The sequence below is a fragment of the Trifolium pratense genome, linkage group LG6 (genome assembly GCF_020283565.1).
Source record: "Trifolium pratense cultivar HEN17-A07 linkage group LG6, ARS_RC_1.1, whole genome shotgun sequence".
Classification (NCBI taxonomy): Eukaryota; Viridiplantae; Streptophyta; class Magnoliopsida; order Fabales; family Fabaceae; genus Trifolium; species Trifolium pratense.
Genome location: NC_060064.1, coordinates 41,782,037 through 41,801,547, shown reverse-complemented (window position 1 = coordinate 41,801,547; position 19,511 = coordinate 41,782,037). Strand labels below are relative to the sequence as shown.

The following is a 19,511-nucleotide window of genomic DNA, read 5'->3' as shown; positions in this document are numbered from 1 at the left end:
CTAGAGATAAATTAAATCTTAACTTTTTTTTTTTGAAGCACATTAAATCTGAACTATTAAGTCGTTGGTATTTTAAAAATCATATTTAATTAAATCTTTTATTAAAAATTATAAATTTTTATAAAATAATTTTTTTTGTCAAGTACTCTAGTGACTTATCAATTGACAAATATCTTTACGGTGTGTTTGATTTTGTGGAAAGAAATCGAAAGAAAATAAAATTACGAAAATCGATGGATGAATTTGGTTTTCGTAATTTTTTTTCCTTTCAATTTCTTTCCTTCAAACCAAACTTTTTTCCTTTCACTTTCTTTCCTTCAAACCAAACAAAGCCTTAAAGATTGTTCTAAAATTGATACAATACAAGGATCCACGAGGAGAAATTCTTGTAATGTTATAATATGAAAATAAAAACTCATTAAAAAAAAAAGTGAAAATTACATATGAGTTGACATAAAAGCATAAAGTAAAAGTTATAATGAAATTTCTACCAAAAAAAAAAAGTTATAATGAAAAATATTTAGAGACCAAAATTTATTAAAATATTTTAAAGAGACTAGAAATGAAATTCAATATTTTGTTTCCACTATCATTCTTAAATAATTTTGTTTCCACCATCATTTTTAAATAAAATTCAGATACAATAATAGTAAAAATTGAATAATTATCGGTGAAAATAAAAATGAGTTATTTTATTATATAAAAAAAAAAAAAATCTTAATCACACTTTTCTATTGAATTCACAATTTCAATTAAATATTGATCGAACTTTTTCTTCTTATTTTTGAAAGAATATAATATGATATGATTCTTAAAATGTGATAATTTTGCCATGAATGATAATGATCTTAAAGCCGTTAAAAAAGTGATTCTGAAGGCTTGTTATCATTTTGTATAGACTCTCTTAAGCTTGTACTGTAGCAGCAATGTTGATTCTGTTCCTTTCTATCTTCCTCTTCTTGCTCTTCTTATTCAAATTCGCCACCGCCTATGGTACTGTAGTCTTTCACTTTTTTTTTTTCTTTCCTTTTTTTACTTTTTTTTTCCGACGCTTATTCTTTGCTTTGATTTATTATTAGGCGATTTCACTTTGATGTCAAAGAAGCAACCAAAACGCCAACTTATTGAAGATAAGGTACTATTCCTATTCCTATTCCTATTGCTACTGCTGCTATCATAATGAAATCAAATGTTTTACTTCTAATGTTAATTAATTATATCTTAATGTTTCATTTTTTTCCAGGTTTTTTGGATTACTGGTGCAAGCCGTGGAATTGGTATAACCCTTTTATTTTCTTCATGTCACACTTCTGTTTCTATAAGATTACATTTCATAATTCAAATTTTTAATTCAGTCAAAAAGAAATTACTTTCATAGGTGAATGAATCAATTAAAGTAATTAACTTTGGATCAATTTAACTAACCCTTTGGTTCCCTACTTTATTATTTTGCTAATGATCTTTTTCCCACAAGTGTCTTTATCAAATTAATCATCAACCAAGTAATTGGCTCAAAGGGTTAATGAACTCCACCAAATGACAAAAATTGTTCGAGAGAACCCAAGTTCAATTACTGGGTGAACACAAAAAATCCCGCTTTTCCCTAAGAACCGGAGGGTTAACACAAAAAATCATGCCATCCAATTCCAGTTATTGGAATCTATTGTTTATTTTATTTTAGGGTTCACTATTTGTAGTTTTGTTTGCGTCACTAATTTCTTTTGTTGTTTTCTTTACCCTCTTCGGTGATGTATATGAAGGGGTAATTCTAGCTCAACAACTTGCAAGTTTAGGGGCCAAGTTAATAATCTCTGCAAGGAATGAAGCTGAACTAAACCAAGTAAAGTCGCAGCTGAAAGGTACGATAATCTAACTTATACTATAGCTTGATGTAATGTATTGTAAGTATAAATTACACACTTATGTTTGTGTACGGATATTGATGTCGACATTTGTCATACTCATTAATATGCGATTTGCATACTGCCAGGTAAGCATGCACCTGACGGGGTCAAGGTTTTACCGTTGGATTTAACGTCTGGAGAAGATTCTCTTAGGAAGGTTGTCGACATAGCAGAATCATTTTTCCCGGATTCCGGTGTTGATTACATGTTCCATAACGCTGCTTTTGAGCGTCCTGTAAGTTGTTGATTGCTTTATCTAATGGTTTTATTTCGTAGATCATAATTTGCATGGGAAACAAAACCTAAATATGCTTGTTATATTAGAAGGCAGACATATAAATGTAAGACAAGAGGGAAAAATGGATATACTACTGTGTCCTCTTTTTGAGATATTATGCTTTTTTTTTATATCTGTAGTTTCGGTTATATATTTTTCGGGGTGTTTAATTACAATTCTAAAATAGTAGAATAACTTTAGACACATTGTCGTGCTTGCATGTCGGTGTATTTGTAGCAATTATCTTTATTAATTGAACACTAGAATCAAGAAAATGCCATGACATGATTGCGTAGTTACATTTACACGCCATTATGATATTGGAATGAGGTTTTGTGAGGGTTGATAAGATTTGTCTTCACTAATATGTTTATCGATTCTTTATTTATTATACTTTAATTAAAAATATTATGAAACAAGTTATTTTGTTTTGCAGAAATCATCTCTCTTAGACGTAACCGAGGATGGTCTCAAGGTATTTCATAAATGTGACTTTTATTCCCAGTGATTAATTCTCAAAGCTTTAAAAAATGTTCCCCTCCCCGCATTTTAGGTTTCTTCAAAAACATTGAAAGCAGTCTTCTGAAGTTCTGCATTAATCTTTTTCTCCTGATTAGGCAACATTTGATGTCAATGTTCTGGGAACAATAACTCTTACAAAGCTCTTGGCACCTTTCATGTTGAAGAGAGGGAAAGGTCATTTTGTGGTGGTATGTGGAAATTCCTTGATAATATCATGCTTTGGTTATGGAAACATTGCATAGCAATGTTTGTGACTGAATTTTTTCATTAACCAAGACACATGCAAGGAAAAATAAGAGAGTAGTTACTAGTTAGCTTTTCAATTACATTTTATCCTCAAATGAACAATCATAAATTTAAATGTTCAGTTATATAATATTGGCATATGCATTATGTCTTGTGTGCGCTAGTTTCTGACCATGGTAATAACTATAACCGTCACGTGTATTGTTGGAGTTCATTAGATACTTCTCTTAAGTTTTTACCCAATTTCCTGTTTATAAATGTATAATATTTTGTTCTATGTTTACTATCAGATGAGTAGTGCAGCAGGAAAAACACCTGCCCCAGGTCAGGCTATATACTCCGCTTCTAAATTTGCACTAAATGGATACTTCCATTCCTTGCGTTCAGAGGTATATAGATAGTAGTGTTTATTATCTTTGATAAAAAGGAAGCAATTGACTGCAATAAACTGTAACATAGTATATAACTGGAAAATAAATGCATAGTTTATCTCCAAAGAAAGGATAAAATGGATACAGTAGATGTTTTATTCTAAATCTAATTATTGTGTACTACATATTGTGCACCGCTAATCTTTTTATGGTGGCAGCTCTGTCAGAAAGGAATCCAGGTAACTGTTGTCTGTCCTGGTCCCATAGCAACATCAAATAACTCTGGATCGCAGGTTCCATCTGAGGTATGCACCTTTGCCAACTAATCATCACTGTAAGAAAGCAACTACTTGAGTCTGTCTGTTTTTACTTTATTTCCACCATGCAAGTATCTTCATTAACTTCTAATCCACTGTTGAGACTTGAGTGTGTTAAATCAATATACATCACTATTTTCTAAGTTTATGTATATGTATACAAGTTTTACAGAAATGAAGATATTTGATTTCATTGTACTTTTTAGCCATATTTGAAATAGTATTTTTTTTTCTTCTAAGGTTACTGGATTATTATTTTAAACTATGAATATGGCTTGCTAATCTCATGTTTGCTAAATGAAGACAACTAACACTATTCACACACGCAACAATAACAAATGGTTTTTTTCCATTACATGGATTCAAGCTGCATAAAGCAAACGATGTCATGATGTCTTCTCATAAATCACATTTATTGATAAGCCGTTTAATTTAAACCATTCTTAATGGTCTGGCCCCTCGTTTTTCTTGACCTCCCTCTAACTATCGGAAAACCCTTCGTATGATCTACACTTCTTATTGGGACTCCTCTAAGTCCACACATGTGTAAACCACCGTTTTCCATAATAGGTACTACCCCAACTTGCCATTCAAAAAAAAAAGGGTACTACCCCAACTTTCTCTCTCTCTCTCTCCTGCAATCATTCCTATCTTGTTTTTTGCGAGTCCAAACATGGTCAAAACTATGAATAAAAATGAATTATAAATTGAAGGGAAGAACAAGCAAGATCCTAGACCTTGAGTTTACAGTATAAAAACTTCCCTTTTATGTTCTAGCTTGTTTGTTACCATATTCCACTTGAATGTGTGTCGTGCAGTGTTTTTGCTGGATGCATCGTCTGACTCATTGAAAATTTGTTCTCTTCCTTTTAAAATTATGTCTTGACAGAAGCGTGTGTCGGCGGAGAAGTGTGCTGAGCTGACGATTATTGCCGCAACTCATGGCTTAAAGGAAGCTTGGATATCATATCAGGTAAAAGCATTGGTATTAGGCTATTAGCAATTTACTTCTGCTAGAACATAGAACACTCTTCCACTTTTCAACCTTTGTGCCTTCATAAGTTCCTGCTTAACACTTGCTTCTGGTTACCTTTTAATTAACTTGCGTATGCACTCATTACTTTATTTCCCTCTAAGATTAGTGAATGGCCTGATGTTAATTGAGATGGAATATCATCCTTACAAATTAAAACCTGTCATTATGCATGTGTTACATCAATTTTATTTTACCCTGTTCATTCAGTTCTCTGTATGATTGTGTATTGGACAAGATGATAGGCTATTTAGAACGCATACACTGTTTTGTTGATTATTTCAGTTAGCATGAATTATAATTTCCACCTTGCAACTTAGGTCTTTAATACTCTTAAACGTAAACTCTTTTGCAGCCTGTCCTTGCTGTCATGTACCTTGTTCAGTACATGCCAACTATTGGTTATTGGCTCATGGACAAGGTATTATTTTCCATCTTTCATATGCATTTTTTTCAGTCTTTATGACATTTGATTTTTGTTACATTTGACTTTATATAAATGACTGGTAGGTTGGTAAAAGTCGAGTGGAGGCTGTTGCAGAAAAGGGAAACACTTATTCTTTGAGCCTACTATTTGGAAAAAAGAAGGCAGTGTGATGCCTATAGATGCATTTTTTTTAAAAAATAAAATATCAAATACAATTTACTTGTAGGTTATTTTATCAAACTGAGTAACACCCTTTCTGACCAAGGACAGATTAAAGTATACAAACTATCTAATTGAACAATAAAAGGGTAATACAGTACTCTAAATTTCCTGCAATAGCTAAAACTAAGGAAGAGCCGAACCTTGCATTTGCATGAGATGAATTCCAAGGGTGCAATTTGTGGTCTTCTATTCAAAGAATGAAATTTTAGGAAGGAGAATATTTTTTTTCTTCTTTTCATGAGTAGGAATCATATTAGGTATTCCAAGGTTTGCGGAAACATTGTTTTCTCATATTTATGCGATGTAATCAATGTATCGTACAGATCCAAATCTAGTTTTTTTAAGATTTGCGGCAGCCAAGTTGAACTTTCTTAAAGAAGTTAAATTTGTTTTGACCATTTGATCAAGTTAAAATTAGATTTGAAATACACTAGTTTGTGAGTATTTTGTGCAAATTAATCAAAATCAAAATGTAGTGAAATTTTTCAACCAAACACAACTACTATTTCCCTAATAATCAAATCAAATATAAGAGCCGATCAGATTTGATATATTACAATTACACCTGAAATTTTATAACAAAATCGCGTTTAAGAAGCTCATATGCTATCTTAATTTCACAGTTTACAAAGGTCGCATGATACAACAGCCATACCTTTCCCCCTCAGCTGAGTATAGATCCTCTATACATTGATTAGTTGACCCCACTTGTAGACAGTGTCATACTAAACTTATGTTTGAGGTAAGACTTAATAAAGAGATCCAACTCTCCATCCATAACAGAGGTGATATCTGTCGTTTCTTGCCCTGTTCTTACATCCTTTACCAATTTGTATGGATGGAAGACATAATTTCTAATTTGTTGTCCCCATTCAGCCTTCACTACATCTCCTCGAATCTGCTTAAATTCAGATGCACGTTGCTCTTCAGCTATCACCAACAGCTTGGCTTTCAAACGGCGTAAAGCTTTCACCTTATTTGCTAGTTGGGATCTCTCCTCTGCACAATCATAGTTTGGAGTTAAACTTATACTAGCAGAAACTCTAATAATAACGGCAGCAACACTCTATAAATAAAATAGTGAAAGTAGCAGTTCCATCATAGTAGTAAGAAGATAATATATGTGATGAGCATAGCAGAAACTTGAACAGAAGGTTATTAAATCGCATTTTAAATTGACTCAATAAGGTTACGTAGAGAGAGCCAATAACTGAGTGAAGCCTCCCTTTCACAAGAATGGAAACAGAGCAAAGGTGAAAGAAAAACCTGTGCAGCGAAGAGTGACACCAGTTGGGATATGTGTAATTCGAACGGCACTTTCAATCTTGTTAACATTCTGACCTCCTTTTCCACCTGCTCTTGAAAAATTATACTCCAGGTCCTCTTCGGGAATTTCAACATTCAAAGATTCTTCTGGAAGGAGAGGCATGACTTCAACACCAGAAAAGCTTGTCTGTTCAAATATTAAAGTTTTTATTCCAAAAACAAATATAAAAAAATATTAGAGTTTAAAAGAAAAATTGTGCATTTGATAATCAAAGGCATATGACTAAGCACATTCAAGAATTCTTTATCATTTTCTCCATTGATGAACATCATTGCTATCCAGTCTACCACAGCACTTTCACTGGGGGTTATCTCTGGACTGATCATGCAATCTGACATTCAGCTAACACAAAAAAGTTGGTTATTACCTGACGAAGACCTTTGGAATTAAAAGGGGATTGCCGAACAATGCGATGGGTTCCTTTTTCCCCTGACAAATACCCATACGCATAACGACCTTCAACTTCGACGGTGGCAGATTTAATTCCAGCTTCTTCTCCTGGAGATTTCTCAACCACTCTAGTTTTGTATCTTTGTTTCTCAGCCCATCTCACGTACATCCTAAGAAGCATGTCCGCCCAGTCCTGCACTGGAAATGATAATTTTCGTACAGAAGTTGAATTGAATACTCAGCATCACCACCAAGTACTCAAATTCCGAGCAAAACACGAATAGAAAAAGTTTCTGGAAAGATTGATAAGTTGCAACTTCTCAGACTACACAGTGCAGGCACTCTATATTATGGTTTGAGAAAGGAAAAAAACAGCAAAGCAAGGTTCCCAGATGACTATTTTTTCTAAATGGCAGAATGTAAATGCTTAGCAAACACATACTCGCATATTAGGACTAGGAATGAGAGAAACATGTTCATTACATGGGTAGCTATTTATTTACCTGTGCATCAGTCCCTCCAGCACCTGCTGTAATAGAGATTACAGCACCTTCTTTATCATAGGGACCAGAAAGAAGTTGAGTCAGCTCAAACCGATCAAGTGACTTATTCAGTTCTTTAATAACACTAGAAGCTTCTTCATAAAGCCCTTTATCAACGGATTCCATTTCCTCTGTCAGCATAACTATTGTTTCTGCATCCTCAACCTACATTCATTGTAATGAAAGCCATAACTCAACACGAGTCCTTAGAAGAGGCTAAACACCATGCAAGCATCGTGAACATTAATTCAGCCATGTTTATGAAACAAAATCTGCAGGTGGTTATTTTATTTTTGGCTTTTATCTTTATTTTTCCTTTCTTTCTTGCACTTAATTAATTAGCATGGGAAATGGTTGATGGCAGTTGAAACAGCTTTTGTGTCAACGGTTTCAATTTTACAAAATTACCTTCCTTTATTTATTGTTACTAAATCTTTACTACCAGTGTGTAAGGCATATAAACGTTAACAATGAAACTTGGAATCCCATTTATTAGTACAGATATTACTGCATGCTGGTCTTCATGTATGTGATAGGATTTTATTATGCTAAATAATCTGGTTGTTTCTTTATTTTGGGTTTTTTAGTAAATTGCTTTTAGAGTAATGAGGTGTCCTTTTATTAGCTGTACTTGGCATTGATTGGTTAGCTTGTAACCAACTTGCTTATATTTAGCCGTTTATGGCAATGGAAAAAATAACACATTACTATCAATTAATTCTTCCTTTCCAAAACTCTCTCTTCAGTACTAACAATTTTATTTCATCGAATAGTATTCTAGGTCATTACTATTCCTGATTTAGGATTAAGATATTACCGGAACCTTTCCCTAATATCCAAATATAAAATATCTAATATCAATTGGTATCATTCCTGTGACCATGGCTTCGTCTCCGCCGCTTACTCTGGACGAACTCGAAAGGCGATTCGACGATCGTCTTACTCAGCTTCAGCTTCAGCGCACCACTGATATGGAGGAGATACGCTCCTTATTGCGTGCTAACGCAGATCCAGGTTCTCCGGCATCCACCGGCCGACACGGATCTCCCGGCGCTCGTAACAGTAACCAGAACATGTATGCTACACGGATCTCTAAAGTGGAATTTCCTCGTTTTGACGGTAAGAATGTTCGTGATTGGCTCTATAAGTGTGATCAATTTTTCTTGCTCGATGAAACTTCCCCGACATCGAGGGTGCGTCTTGCTTCCATTCATCTCGATGGGTTAGCCTTACAGTGGCATCTTAACTATATGCGTCAAAAATTTGATATCTATCCTTCATGGCAACAATACATCACAGACGTTACAGCTCGTTTTGGTGATGCTTATGAAGATCCCCTTTCGTCGTTGCTTCAGATCAAGCACACCGCCGGCAAGGTACAAGACTATATTGATCAATTTGAACTCGCCTTAACCCAAGTTTCTTTGATACCCGAACACTCCCTCAGTATTTTCTTAGCTGGCCTTGATAACAACACAAAGATGCATGTCCGAATGTTTAATCCTTCATCAATAGCTCATGCTGCTAACTTAGCCAAGCTCCATGAAGCTGCTCAACCTTCACCACAAAAACCCACCTCTCGTTTTTCTCCTTTCTACAAAAACGCAGGACTCCTTACCAAACCTACCATTTCACCTTCATCATCTACCTCAATTTCTTCATCTACTACCCCTATTGAAAATTCGAGCCCCAACTCCAACCTTAAAACCAATTCCACTCGTCATACTCGTACTTACTCGGCAAATGAGATGGCTGAGCGTCGTGCAAAAGGTTTATGCATGTTTTGCGATGAACAATTTACTCCTGGGCATCACCTTAAACATAAACGTTCCCAACTCATGGTTTTGGAGCTTGATGATGATGACCTTCCTGCAGAAGACCCTGCCATTGAACCCACCATCACTGAATTTGAGTCCCTTCAAGCTTTTGAACATCCCCAATTATCTTTACAAGCTTTGACAGGTATTTCTAATTATCATACAATGCGAGTTACTGGTCTACATGACAAGAAATTACTTCACATTTTGCTTGATAGTGGTAGCACACATAATTTCTTAGATTTAGAAGTTGCTAAATCCTTGGGTTGTAAATTGGAAGCCATTTCTCCCCTCTCTGTTACTGGTGGTGGTGGTCATCAATTAGAAGCTGCTTTCATATGTAGGGGTTTTAAATGGAATCTGCAGCAAGCTCAATTCACTGCTGATGTGATTGTGTTACCATTGGTCTGTTGTGACTTGATTTTAGGTATCCAATGGTTGAAATCCTTAGGCCCCATCCTTTGGGATTTTGCTAAACTGCAGATGGAATTTACTTCTAATGGTCGCAGATTTGTTCTTCGAGGTGCTAAGACTCCTAGTCTTAAACTGATTAACAACAAGTCTTTTGCTCAAGCGGTACACAAGGGTGCAGAGTTGTGTTTTCTTGCTCTTAACAATGTGGATTACCCTTTTATGGTACCTACTTGTCACGCCTTGCAAGCTTCAGATTCTCCGGCTGCTTTACCTCAAACTTTTGAGCAGTTGCTTGCTCACTATGCTGATATTTTTGCTGAACCTACGACATTACCTCCTTCTCGCCCTGGTTTTGATCACAAGATTCCCCTTAAGGAAGGAGTGCAACCTTTCAATTTGCGTCCATATCGTTTTTCATTGGTACAGAAAGACGTGATTGATAAAATAGTTCAAGATATGCTTGATCAAGGTATTGTGCAGCATAGTACGAGTCCTTTTGCATCTCCCACTATCTTGGTGAGAAAGAAAGATGGTTCATGGCGCCTTTGTGTGGATTTTAGACGGCTCAATGACCTCACTATCAAGGACCGTTTCCCCATTCCTTTGATTGAGGATTTAATGGATGAACTACATGGCTCTGTTATTTTTTCTAAGTTGGATTTGCGTTCAGGCTATCATCAATTGCGCATGGCTCCAGGGGAGTCTTTCAAAACTGCTTTTAAGACTCATAGTGGCCATTTTGAGTACTTAGTCATGCCGTTTGGGCTTACCAATGCCCCGGCTTCGTTTCAAGCTCTTATGAACCAGGTTTTTAAACCATTTCTGAGGAAGTTTGTAATTGTCTTTTTTGATGATTTATTGGTATATAGCCATTCACTCGTGGACCATCATGTTCATTTGCAATTGATTTTTCAAACCATTAGGGAAAATCACTTGTTTTTGAATCAATCTAAGTGTGCTTTTGCCTTGCCTAGAGTTGAGTATTTGGGTCATTTCATTTCTAGGGAGGGTGTGTCTACTGATCCACTTAAAATTCAAGCTGTTAGCTCTTGGCCAATTCCTCAAAATCTTAAGCAATTGAGAGGATTTTTAGGGTTAGCTGGTTATTACAGGCGTTTTGTCAAGGACTTTGGCAAGCTTGCAAAACCATTGACCGATTTGTTGAGAAAAGATAATTTCAATTGGTCTGCTGAAGCTACACATGCTTTTGTTACTTTGAAACAAGCTCTTGTGTCTGCCCCTGTGTTATCTTTGCCGGATTTTTCCAAAAGATTTGTAGTGGAAACTGATGCTTCGGGGAAAGGCATTGGTGCGGTGTTGATGCAAGAACATCATCCTATTGCTTATATTAGCAAATCTTTGGGGCCTAAGCAACAGGCAATGTCTGTCTATGAAAGGGAATTACTAGCTATTGTGTATGCAGTGCAAAAATGGGGCTCGTATTTATCCCATGCTCCTTTTACTATTAAGACAGATCAAAAGAGCATCAAACACATGTTGGATCAGAAACTCAATACTCCATTTCAACAAGTTTGGGTGGCTAAGCTATTGGGTTTTGATTTTGACATTCAATATAAGGAAGGATCTTCAAATGTTGCTGCTGACGCGTTATCTCGAAAGATGGGTGCTGAGCTCTTAGCTTTGATGATGAGCAATGCAAGTCATGATCTATGGGAATCCATCAACCTCGCATGGCAACAGGATCCTTACCTAAAAGATATTATTCACGAGGTACAGCAGAATTCCAAGTCTCATTCTAAGTTTTCTTGGATTCGTGATGAACTTCGACGGAGAGGCAAATTGGTTATTGGTTCTGACCCCGCTATTAAGGAGACTATTCTCACATGGTTACATAGCTCGGCTGTAGGAGGACACTCAGGCAGGGACGTGACAGCCAGTAAGGTCAAATCTCTATTTTATTGGAAGGGAATGAATAAGGACATTTTGAATTTTGTCAAGAATTGTGCTATTTGTCAGAAGCAAAAACCAGATCTTGCTGCTTCACCTGGCCTTTTACAACCTCTACCTATTCCTAGTCACATTTGGGCTCATATTAGCATGGATTTTATTGACGGCCTTCCTACGTCCTCGGGTAAGCAAGTGATATTTGTAGTGGTTGACAGGCTTAGTAAATATGCTCACTTTATGGCCTTAGCACATCCATACACTGCCCTTGATGTAGCACAATTGTTTTTGGATAATGTGTTCAAACTGCATGGTTTACCCGAATCCATTACTAGTGACAGGGACCCTATATTCCTTAGTAATTTTTGGAATGAATTTTTCAAACTACAAGGTGTTGCTTTGAATAAATCATCTGCTTATCATCCTCAGTCCGACGGACAAACTGAGATTGTGAATAAATGTTTAGAAACTTACTTAAGGTGCATGTGTTCTGATCATCCTACTCAGTGGTTCAAATGGTTATCCTTAGCTGAATGGTGGTACAACACAAATTTTCATTCCTCTATTCATACTACCCCTTTTGAAGTTGTTTATGGCCAACCTCCTCCAATTCATTTGCCTTATTTACCTGGTTCTTCTGCTACCCTTTCTGTAGACAGATCCTTAATTGCTAGAGAGGAGGCAATTAAGCTTCTCAAGTTTCATCTTCTGCGTGCTCAGAACAGAATGGTGCAACAAGCTAATAAACATCGAAGTGATCGTGTTTTCAATATAGGGGACTATGTTTATCTCAAGCTTCAACCGTATCGACAATTGTCTATGAAATCTCATGGTTTTCACAAACTTCTGCCCAAGTTTTATGGTCCGTTTCCAATTGTTGATCGTATCGGTGCAGCAGCCTACCAGCTGCAACTCCCTCCCTCAGCAGCCATTCATAACGTGTTTCATGTGTCCCAATTAAAATTGTGTCCAAATCCTCAAGGTCTGCCTGTACAACACCTCCCTGCTGCTACTGTTGCTCATGTAGATAAGATTCCTGTTGCTATCCTTGATAGAAAAATGGTAAAGAGGGGACACAAGGCTGCTACTAAGGTGTTAATTCAATGGAAAAATTTGCCTCTTGACAAAGCAACTTGGGAATTTTATTATGACTTTCTCAAGAAGTTTCCTACTTTTCACCCATGAGGACATGAGTGTTGTGAAGGGGAGGGTATTGTGATAGGATTTTATTATGCTAAATAATCTGGTTGTTTCTTTATTTTGGGTTTTTTAGTAAATTGCTTTTAGAGTAATGAGGTGTCCTTTTATTAGCTGTACTTGGCATTGATTGGTTAGCTTGTAACCAACTTGCTTATATTTAGCCGTTTATGGCAATGGAAAAAATAACACATTACTATCAATTAATTCTTCCTTTCCAAAACTCTCTCTTCAGTACTAACAATTTTATTTCATCGAATAGTATTCTAGGTCATTACTATTCCTGATTTAGGATTAAGATATTACCGGAACCTTTCCCTAATATCCAAATATAAAATATCTAATATCAATGTAACTGTTCCTATAATATTTACAGAATTATATCTAACCTGAGTCTTGTACTCATTGAGCAATTTTATCTTATCTTTGACATCAGCCAATGTCGAAAGAGTCTGTTGAGCTTTGGCTTGATCATCCCAAAAGGAGCTAGAAGACGCTTCCTCTTCAAGGTTGGCAAGTTCTTGCTCCAATAGCTGTAGAGCAGATGATTCTCTAATCTCTTTGACACGCTGTGATGCAATTTCAACATCTCTCCTCAAAGAATAAAAATCTGCAACACAATACCAAGTGCTACTTCAAAATAAACTAATCCAGAATTGATTTTAGCAATTATCATCTAATTAATTCCACCATACACATTATGGCATAGTATATGATCATTCAAAAGAGAAAATACAAATGAGAAAGTACCAAGTGACTTAAATCTAAAGAAGTCCACATGATAATACCATGTGCAAATCTACTTATTCAATTACAAAATACTATAGAAAATAATTATAGACGAATAAATGTTAGTAAGAAACTGCCAAGTAGTCTCTCAGTCTTAGTAATATACAATTCTTTTAAATGCTTCCCAATAGTTGAAAAAAGAGTGATACATACAAATACAATACAACATTTGGCGAGTAATGGATGCAGATTTCAGTTAAGACGGTATATTTTAAAGCAAAAAAATCAGGAAACCCGTTTAAATTATGCACATCAACTCCATTCAAGGGTTTTATGTGCACATGCACTGGGGGTAAATTTTAGTACATTATTGAAATTACATAAAATTTAGTGAATTCAAGAAGTCGAGTGGCCAAGTTTTTGAAGGGATTTGGGTTGTCAGCACTTGTAAAACCTACTGCACACAATCTTAACCATAAGACTTGCTGAATTTTATTTTATTTTATTATAAAAGAAAACCGTAAAGACTTAAAATTACACGAGAGCCCAGGGATATAAGGCTAGCTTGGTGGTTGGGATTTGGGAGTTAATGCATTTTAGCATATTATTCTAAATACTAATACTTACTTGGCCCTTAGGGTCTGTTTGGTTCAAAATAGGGGGAGGGGAGGTGAAGTATTTTTATAGAGGGAAGGGGAGGGGAGGGAAATTTTTTAATTACATATGTGTTTGGTTCAAAAGAGGGGAGAGGAGGGGAGGTATTTTAATTAAATATATGTTTGGTTCACAAGGGGAGGAGAGGTATTTTTAAAGCAATTTACTTTTTTACCCTTAAAAATCTTATAACACTCATATTTTAAAAACTAATATCTCTTTATTATTACATCAAAATAAATAATACATACTTTTCAAAAAAAAAAAAAATCACATCCGAACATAACAATAAACAACTGCACACATAAGTTGAGCTACAGCCATATGGTCAGAATATGATGTGATCTTGGGACAAGAGGAAATATGATGTGATCTTGGGACAAGAGGAAATTCATTGGTACCAAAAGGCGAGAGAGGATTGGATTCAGCTCGGTGATCGTAATACCAAGTTCTTCCACACCAAGACAGTTATTCGGAGAAAGAGAAATAAAATCCATGGCCTCCACCTACCGAATGGTATTTGGTGCACTGATGATACTACTCTTCGAGAGGAAGCCCAAACTTACTACAAGAACCTCTTCTGCTCCCAAACCCCTCAAGTTAATGCTGGCATAGATGATAGTCTTCAAATCCCCACCCTAACGGAAGAGGCGTGTCTATTTCTTACTAAACAGATTACAAGAGATGAAGTTACTCAAGCTTTGAATCAAATGCATCCCTTCAAGGCGCCTGGCCTGGACGGCTTCCAGGGTATTTTCTTTAAACAATATTGGCATATAGTTGGAGATGATGTTGTTCGTCTCATATCTACTTCCTTCGAAACAGGGAGCTTCCCTCCGGCCCTCGCTGAGACCCTTATTGCATTAATTCCGAAGGTTGATTGTCCAACGAACTTCAAGGAGTTTAGACCCATTAGCTTATGCAACACCATCTATAAGCTTATCACGAAAATTATGGTCAACCGTTTACGTCCACACCTTAACCAAATAGTAGGACCTTTTCAAAGTAGCTTCCTGCCTGGAAAAGGGACAACTGACAATGCTATCATCCTTCAAGAGGCAATTCATTCTATGAAGAAATCTAAGCGGAAAAAGGGAGATATGGTTTTCAAAATTGATCTTGAAAAGGCCTATGATAATGTCAGCTGGGAGTTCCTCCAACATTGTTTGCAAAGGAATGGCTTCCCTCCCTCCACTATAAGTTTGATTATGTATTGTGTTTCCAGCTCCTCCTTGATTATTCTATGGAATGGTCGTCGCCTTCCGAGTTTCACACCAACCAGAGGATTGCGACAAGGTGACCCTTTATCACCTTACCTTTTTGTGATTTGCATGGAATTCTTGTCACAAATTATCATAAGAGAAGTCGAGGAAGGACATTGGAAACCAGTGAGGCTTTCGAGAAATGGTCCCCCTCTCTCACATTTATTTTTTGCGGATGATGTCCTCCTCTTCGCCAAAGCTACTAAGTCCCAGGCTTTGAACATTGCCTCTACACTAACAAGGTTTGCTAACTACTCTGGTTTGAAAGTCAATGTTAGCAAATCGAAGGTTTTCTTCTCGTCTACTACGAAGCGAGGCAAAATTACCTCCATTGTTAACGGTACAGGGATTAACCGCACCTACTCGCTTGAGAAATATCTTGGATTTCCCATGTTGCATGAACGTCTTCATCAGAGAGATTATGAATTTCTTGAAGAGAAAGTAAGCCAGAGACTTGCTAGTTGGAAGCACAACCTGTTAAACAAGGCAGGTCGTATGACACTAGTGAAGTCAGTTCTAAATTCTATACCTAACTATTACATGCAGGTGGCTTGGTTGCCCCAATCCACTTGCGACTCTATAGATAGAATGGCGCGTAACTTCCTTTGGAAAGGCACTTCTAATACATGCATCAATCTTGTTGGATGGGATAAGATCACCAAACCCAAAAGCAAGGGTGGTCTCGGTATTAGGAAAATGAGAGAAGCCAATACTTCCCTCTTGGGCAAGCTGGTCTGGAGTATTCACCAAAATAAGGATGCTTTATGGGTTCAAATAATGAAGCACAAATATGTCAAAGATGATGTATTCATCACTATTTCAAAGAAACAAGGTTCGGTCATTTGGAATGCCATTATGAAAGCCTTATTGGTCCTTAAAGATGGTTTTCAATTTCGTCTCGGTGATGGAAATACTTCCTTTTGGTATACAAATTGGTCTGGCAGTGGCATTTTAGCTAACCAGGTGTTGTATGTTGATATCCATGACCTCCAGATGAGAGTGAGGGATGTCTACATAGATGGTAAGTGGGACTTTAGCACGTTGTATACAACCATCCCTTCTGAAGTCGAAGACCGTCTAAAATTGCTACCTGTTTGCTTAAATCCCCTCGTCACCGACCGATACACTTGGAAAGGCAATCTGAATGGCCTTTATACTGCCCGGGATGGTTATTATTGGCTTAACCGTATTGATTTTAGCAATAGCAACTCAGACGATATCTGCTGGTCCTGGTTATGGCACATTGAGGCACCAGAAAAAATTAAATTCTTTATATGGACTGCCCTCCACAATGCCCTCCCGACTAGAGCGATGCTCTCACATCGCGGATTGCTTCAAGTTCATGTTTGTCCGAGGTGTAACACAGAGGAAGAAACTACTTTGCATTGCCTAAGGGATTGTGAGTTCGTTGAGCACCTCTGGAAAACCATCGGGTTCACAAAACAAACTTTCTTCCATGGAGATAATCTATATGATTGGTTGCGGAAAGGGATTGACAGTCCCTCCAAATTTTTGTTCCTGGCCGCGATATGGTGGAAATGGTGCGCTAGAAATAAGATATGCATGGCTAATGAGTTGGTTTCTCAATTCTTTATCAGGAGGTGTATCGAGGATTACGCCCAAGTGTTAATGAAGTGCTTCTTTAAACAGAATTTGAACTCGGCAAACAGGCTAGTGCGATGGAATGCTCTCGATAGAACGGACATGATTTTAAATGTGGATGGTAGTAGTATTGGTAACCCGGGAATTTCAGGCTTTGGGGGGTTGATTAGGAACTCTCATGGAGCTTGGGTCCGAGGATTTGCTGGGAATATCGGTTTCTCAAACATACTACATGCTGAGCTTTTGGCAATGTATCATGGCCTAAATCTAGCTTGGGAACTGGATATAAAAGATATGATATGTTATTCTGACTCCAAAACAGCCATTAATTTGATAGAGAAACCTATCAATGAATAGCACCATTTTGCAGCAATCCTTCACAACATCAAAGATCTTCTCGCTAGGGACTGGCGAGTCATGGTGGTTCATACTCTCCGGGAGGGTAACGCATGCGCAGACTACTTAGCCAAGCTTGGCGCCCGAAATGTTGAAGTGTTCTCGCTGTTAGCTACTCCACCTATTGGCATAAACCTGTTCCTTCTAGCTGATGCTAGTGGGACTTGGTTTACTAGATAGTTTCCCTTCCTATTTTGTTTTTCTTTTCTTTTTTTTCCTCCCTTATTGTACCAAAAAAATAAGTTGAGCTACAGCTCTTCGGCGCAAATCAAATCATCTATTAATAGCAATTTCTCGATCTTGATGATCCATCTAATTCAATAAAATATTTAAAAAAAATAAATTTCACATATAATCATTTAACAAAACTATCAATACTCCTATAAAAAAACTAACATTTAAACTACATACATATAAGTTCATATACACAAATTGACACAAATTGACATGTATTTATCATGTGTAACAAGAGACTTGGGTAACTATAATTACATAACATAAAAAATTAAAATTGACATGTATATAGAGAAGAAAAAGGAAAAGAAAACGTGGTGATGCTTCTCTGAAATTGAAGTTGGAAGAAAAAGAAGGAAAACGTGATGCAAAGGAAACGTGATACACATATATATATATGTACATATATAAACGCAGGAAAACATACTGGATTATGAGCCAGCAACGGCACGAACAAGGAGAGGCAGACAAGGAGTATGGGCAATACAAACAACAAAGACCTAATAATAAAAATGGTAATAAGGATAATATTGAAATTCTAAAATATATTGAGGATAATTTTGTCAGTTTAATCAAGTTTAAAAAAGCTTCCCTCCCCTCACCTCCCCAATTTGGGGGAAGCAAAAATTGAGTTTAGGAGGGGTTCTGCTCCCCTCCCCTCCCCTCCAAAACCCCCGAACCAAACAGACCCTTAATTATAAGCAAATTCATTGAATAACCAGAAGTATACTACTAAAACAGCTTAACTAACTAAAGTAGTAGTAAGTAATAAAATTAATTAATCTGATTAATTAATTAATTAATTAGTAACAAAATACATAAAAATGACTACCTACCTTGAAGTGCTGAATCACTTGTATGAGTATCCTCCTCTCCTTCCCCAACGCTCAATTGATTCTCCGGCGTCGCAAACAAAACTATCACAAAAAGCCATAAACACAAACAAAAATTCGAATCAGAATTATAGCAAAACAAACGCAGAGACACATTTTATCAAAAAAATAGTAAAGAAAGAGAGAAATGTACGAGATGGTGGAGGAAAAGGAGAAGGGGAACGGGTGAGAGTGGTGCGGAAAGATAAAAAGTGTGTTGAAGGAGAAGAAGAAGAAGAAGAAGATGGAAATTGTGGAATCAGAAGTGGTTGTTTAGAAGAAGAAGAAGAAGAAGAAGTAAAGGTTTTGGCGGTGGTTATAATGGTGTTGCAGCACAGAGGCTGCGAAACAACCACCATGGTTTCTGAGTTAGATTCGCGAACAAACACTTCTTAGCAGTGTGTGTCACAGCTCGTCAGTTTTCGGGATATGGTTAGGAGTGGTATATATGAGTTTAATTTATGAGTTTAATTGATATGCACTGACGGTGTAAAATAGTTTTACACAATCGTCTAATAAATAACTATTATTTTACCAAGTTATGTCATGAAAGTGGGGTGGAATAATGCTAGCAACACAATCTTTAACAAACACACTCTAACACACTCTCTTTTATTGGTTGAAATTCACATGGGTTCCATAAAAAAATGTGGACCCATATAACTTTTATGGGACCCATATAAATTTTAACCAATAGAAGAGAGTGTGTTAGGGTGTGCTTGTTAAAGAGTGTGTTGCTAGCACTCCTCAAGTGGGGTGAAGTGGAGTGATCTGGCGGAAAATATGGTTGATATTGATTGACAGTGTAAGATTATTTTACACCGTCGGTGCATATCAATTAAATTCATTAT

At 36.5% G+C, this 19,511-nt stretch overlaps 2 protein-coding genes across 2 annotated transcripts; one reads left to right on the top strand and one right to left on the bottom strand.

Annotated features, from left to right (window-relative positions):
* Window positions 1-733: 733 nt before the first annotated feature.
* Window positions 734-5,557, top strand: LOC123888511 (dehydrogenase/reductase SDR family member 7). Its single transcript, XM_045937595.1, has 12 exons — window positions 734-993; window positions 1,080-1,135; window positions 1,244-1,277; window positions 1,761-1,859; window positions 1,991-2,139; window positions 2,618-2,656; window positions 2,799-2,891; window positions 3,240-3,338; window positions 3,539-3,625; window positions 4,527-4,610; window positions 5,026-5,091; window positions 5,181-5,557. The coding sequence occupies exons 1-12, from the start codon at window positions 927-929 to the stop codon at window positions 5,265-5,267; spliced, it is 960 nt and encodes a 319-aa protein (XP_045793551.1). The 5' UTR covers window positions 734-926; the 3' UTR covers window positions 5,268-5,557.
* A 217-nt stretch (window positions 5,558-5,774) lies between these two features.
* On the bottom strand, window positions 5,775-19,107 carry LOC123888510 (peptide chain release factor PrfB1, chloroplastic). Its single transcript, XM_045937594.1, has 7 exons — window positions 18,815-19,107; window positions 18,625-18,705; window positions 13,301-13,521; window positions 7,540-7,743; window positions 7,014-7,229; window positions 6,586-6,772; window positions 5,775-6,318 (listed from the first exon to the last, which is right to left on the bottom strand). The coding sequence occupies exons 1-7, from the start codon at window positions 19,017-19,019 to the stop codon at window positions 6,014-6,016; spliced, it is 1,419 nt and encodes a 472-aa protein (XP_045793550.1). The 5' UTR covers window positions 19,020-19,107; the 3' UTR covers window positions 5,775-6,013.
* Window positions 19,108-19,511: the final 404 nt, after the last annotated feature.

Bases quoted from the DNA above. Each gene is read 5' to 3' on its own strand.
- LOC123888510 (XM_045937594.1), bottom strand. From the start codon at position 19,019: ATGGTGGTTGTTTCGCAGCCTCTGTGCTGCAACACCATTATAACCACC. The intron at 7,230-7,539 runs GTAAATAAATAG...TTTCCAGTGCAG, and splicing joins CTGGAGGGACTGATGCACAG to GACTGGGCGGACATGCTTCT. The intron at 6,773-7,013 runs GTAATAACCAAC...ATATTTGAACAG, and splicing joins ATTCCAAAGGTCTTCGTCAG to ACAAGCTTTTCTGGTGTTGA.
- LOC123888511 (XM_045937595.1), top strand. From the start codon at position 927: ATGTTGATTCTGTTCCTTTCTATCTTCCTCTTCTTGCTCTTCTTATTC. The intron at 2,892-3,239 runs GTATGTGGAAAT...GTTTACTATCAG, and splicing joins GGAAAGGTCATTTTGTGGTG to ATGAGTAGTGCAGCAGGAAA. The intron at 3,626-4,526 runs GTATGCACCTTT...ATGTCTTGACAG, and splicing joins GATCGCAGGTTCCATCTGAG to AAGCGTGTGTCGGCGGAGAA.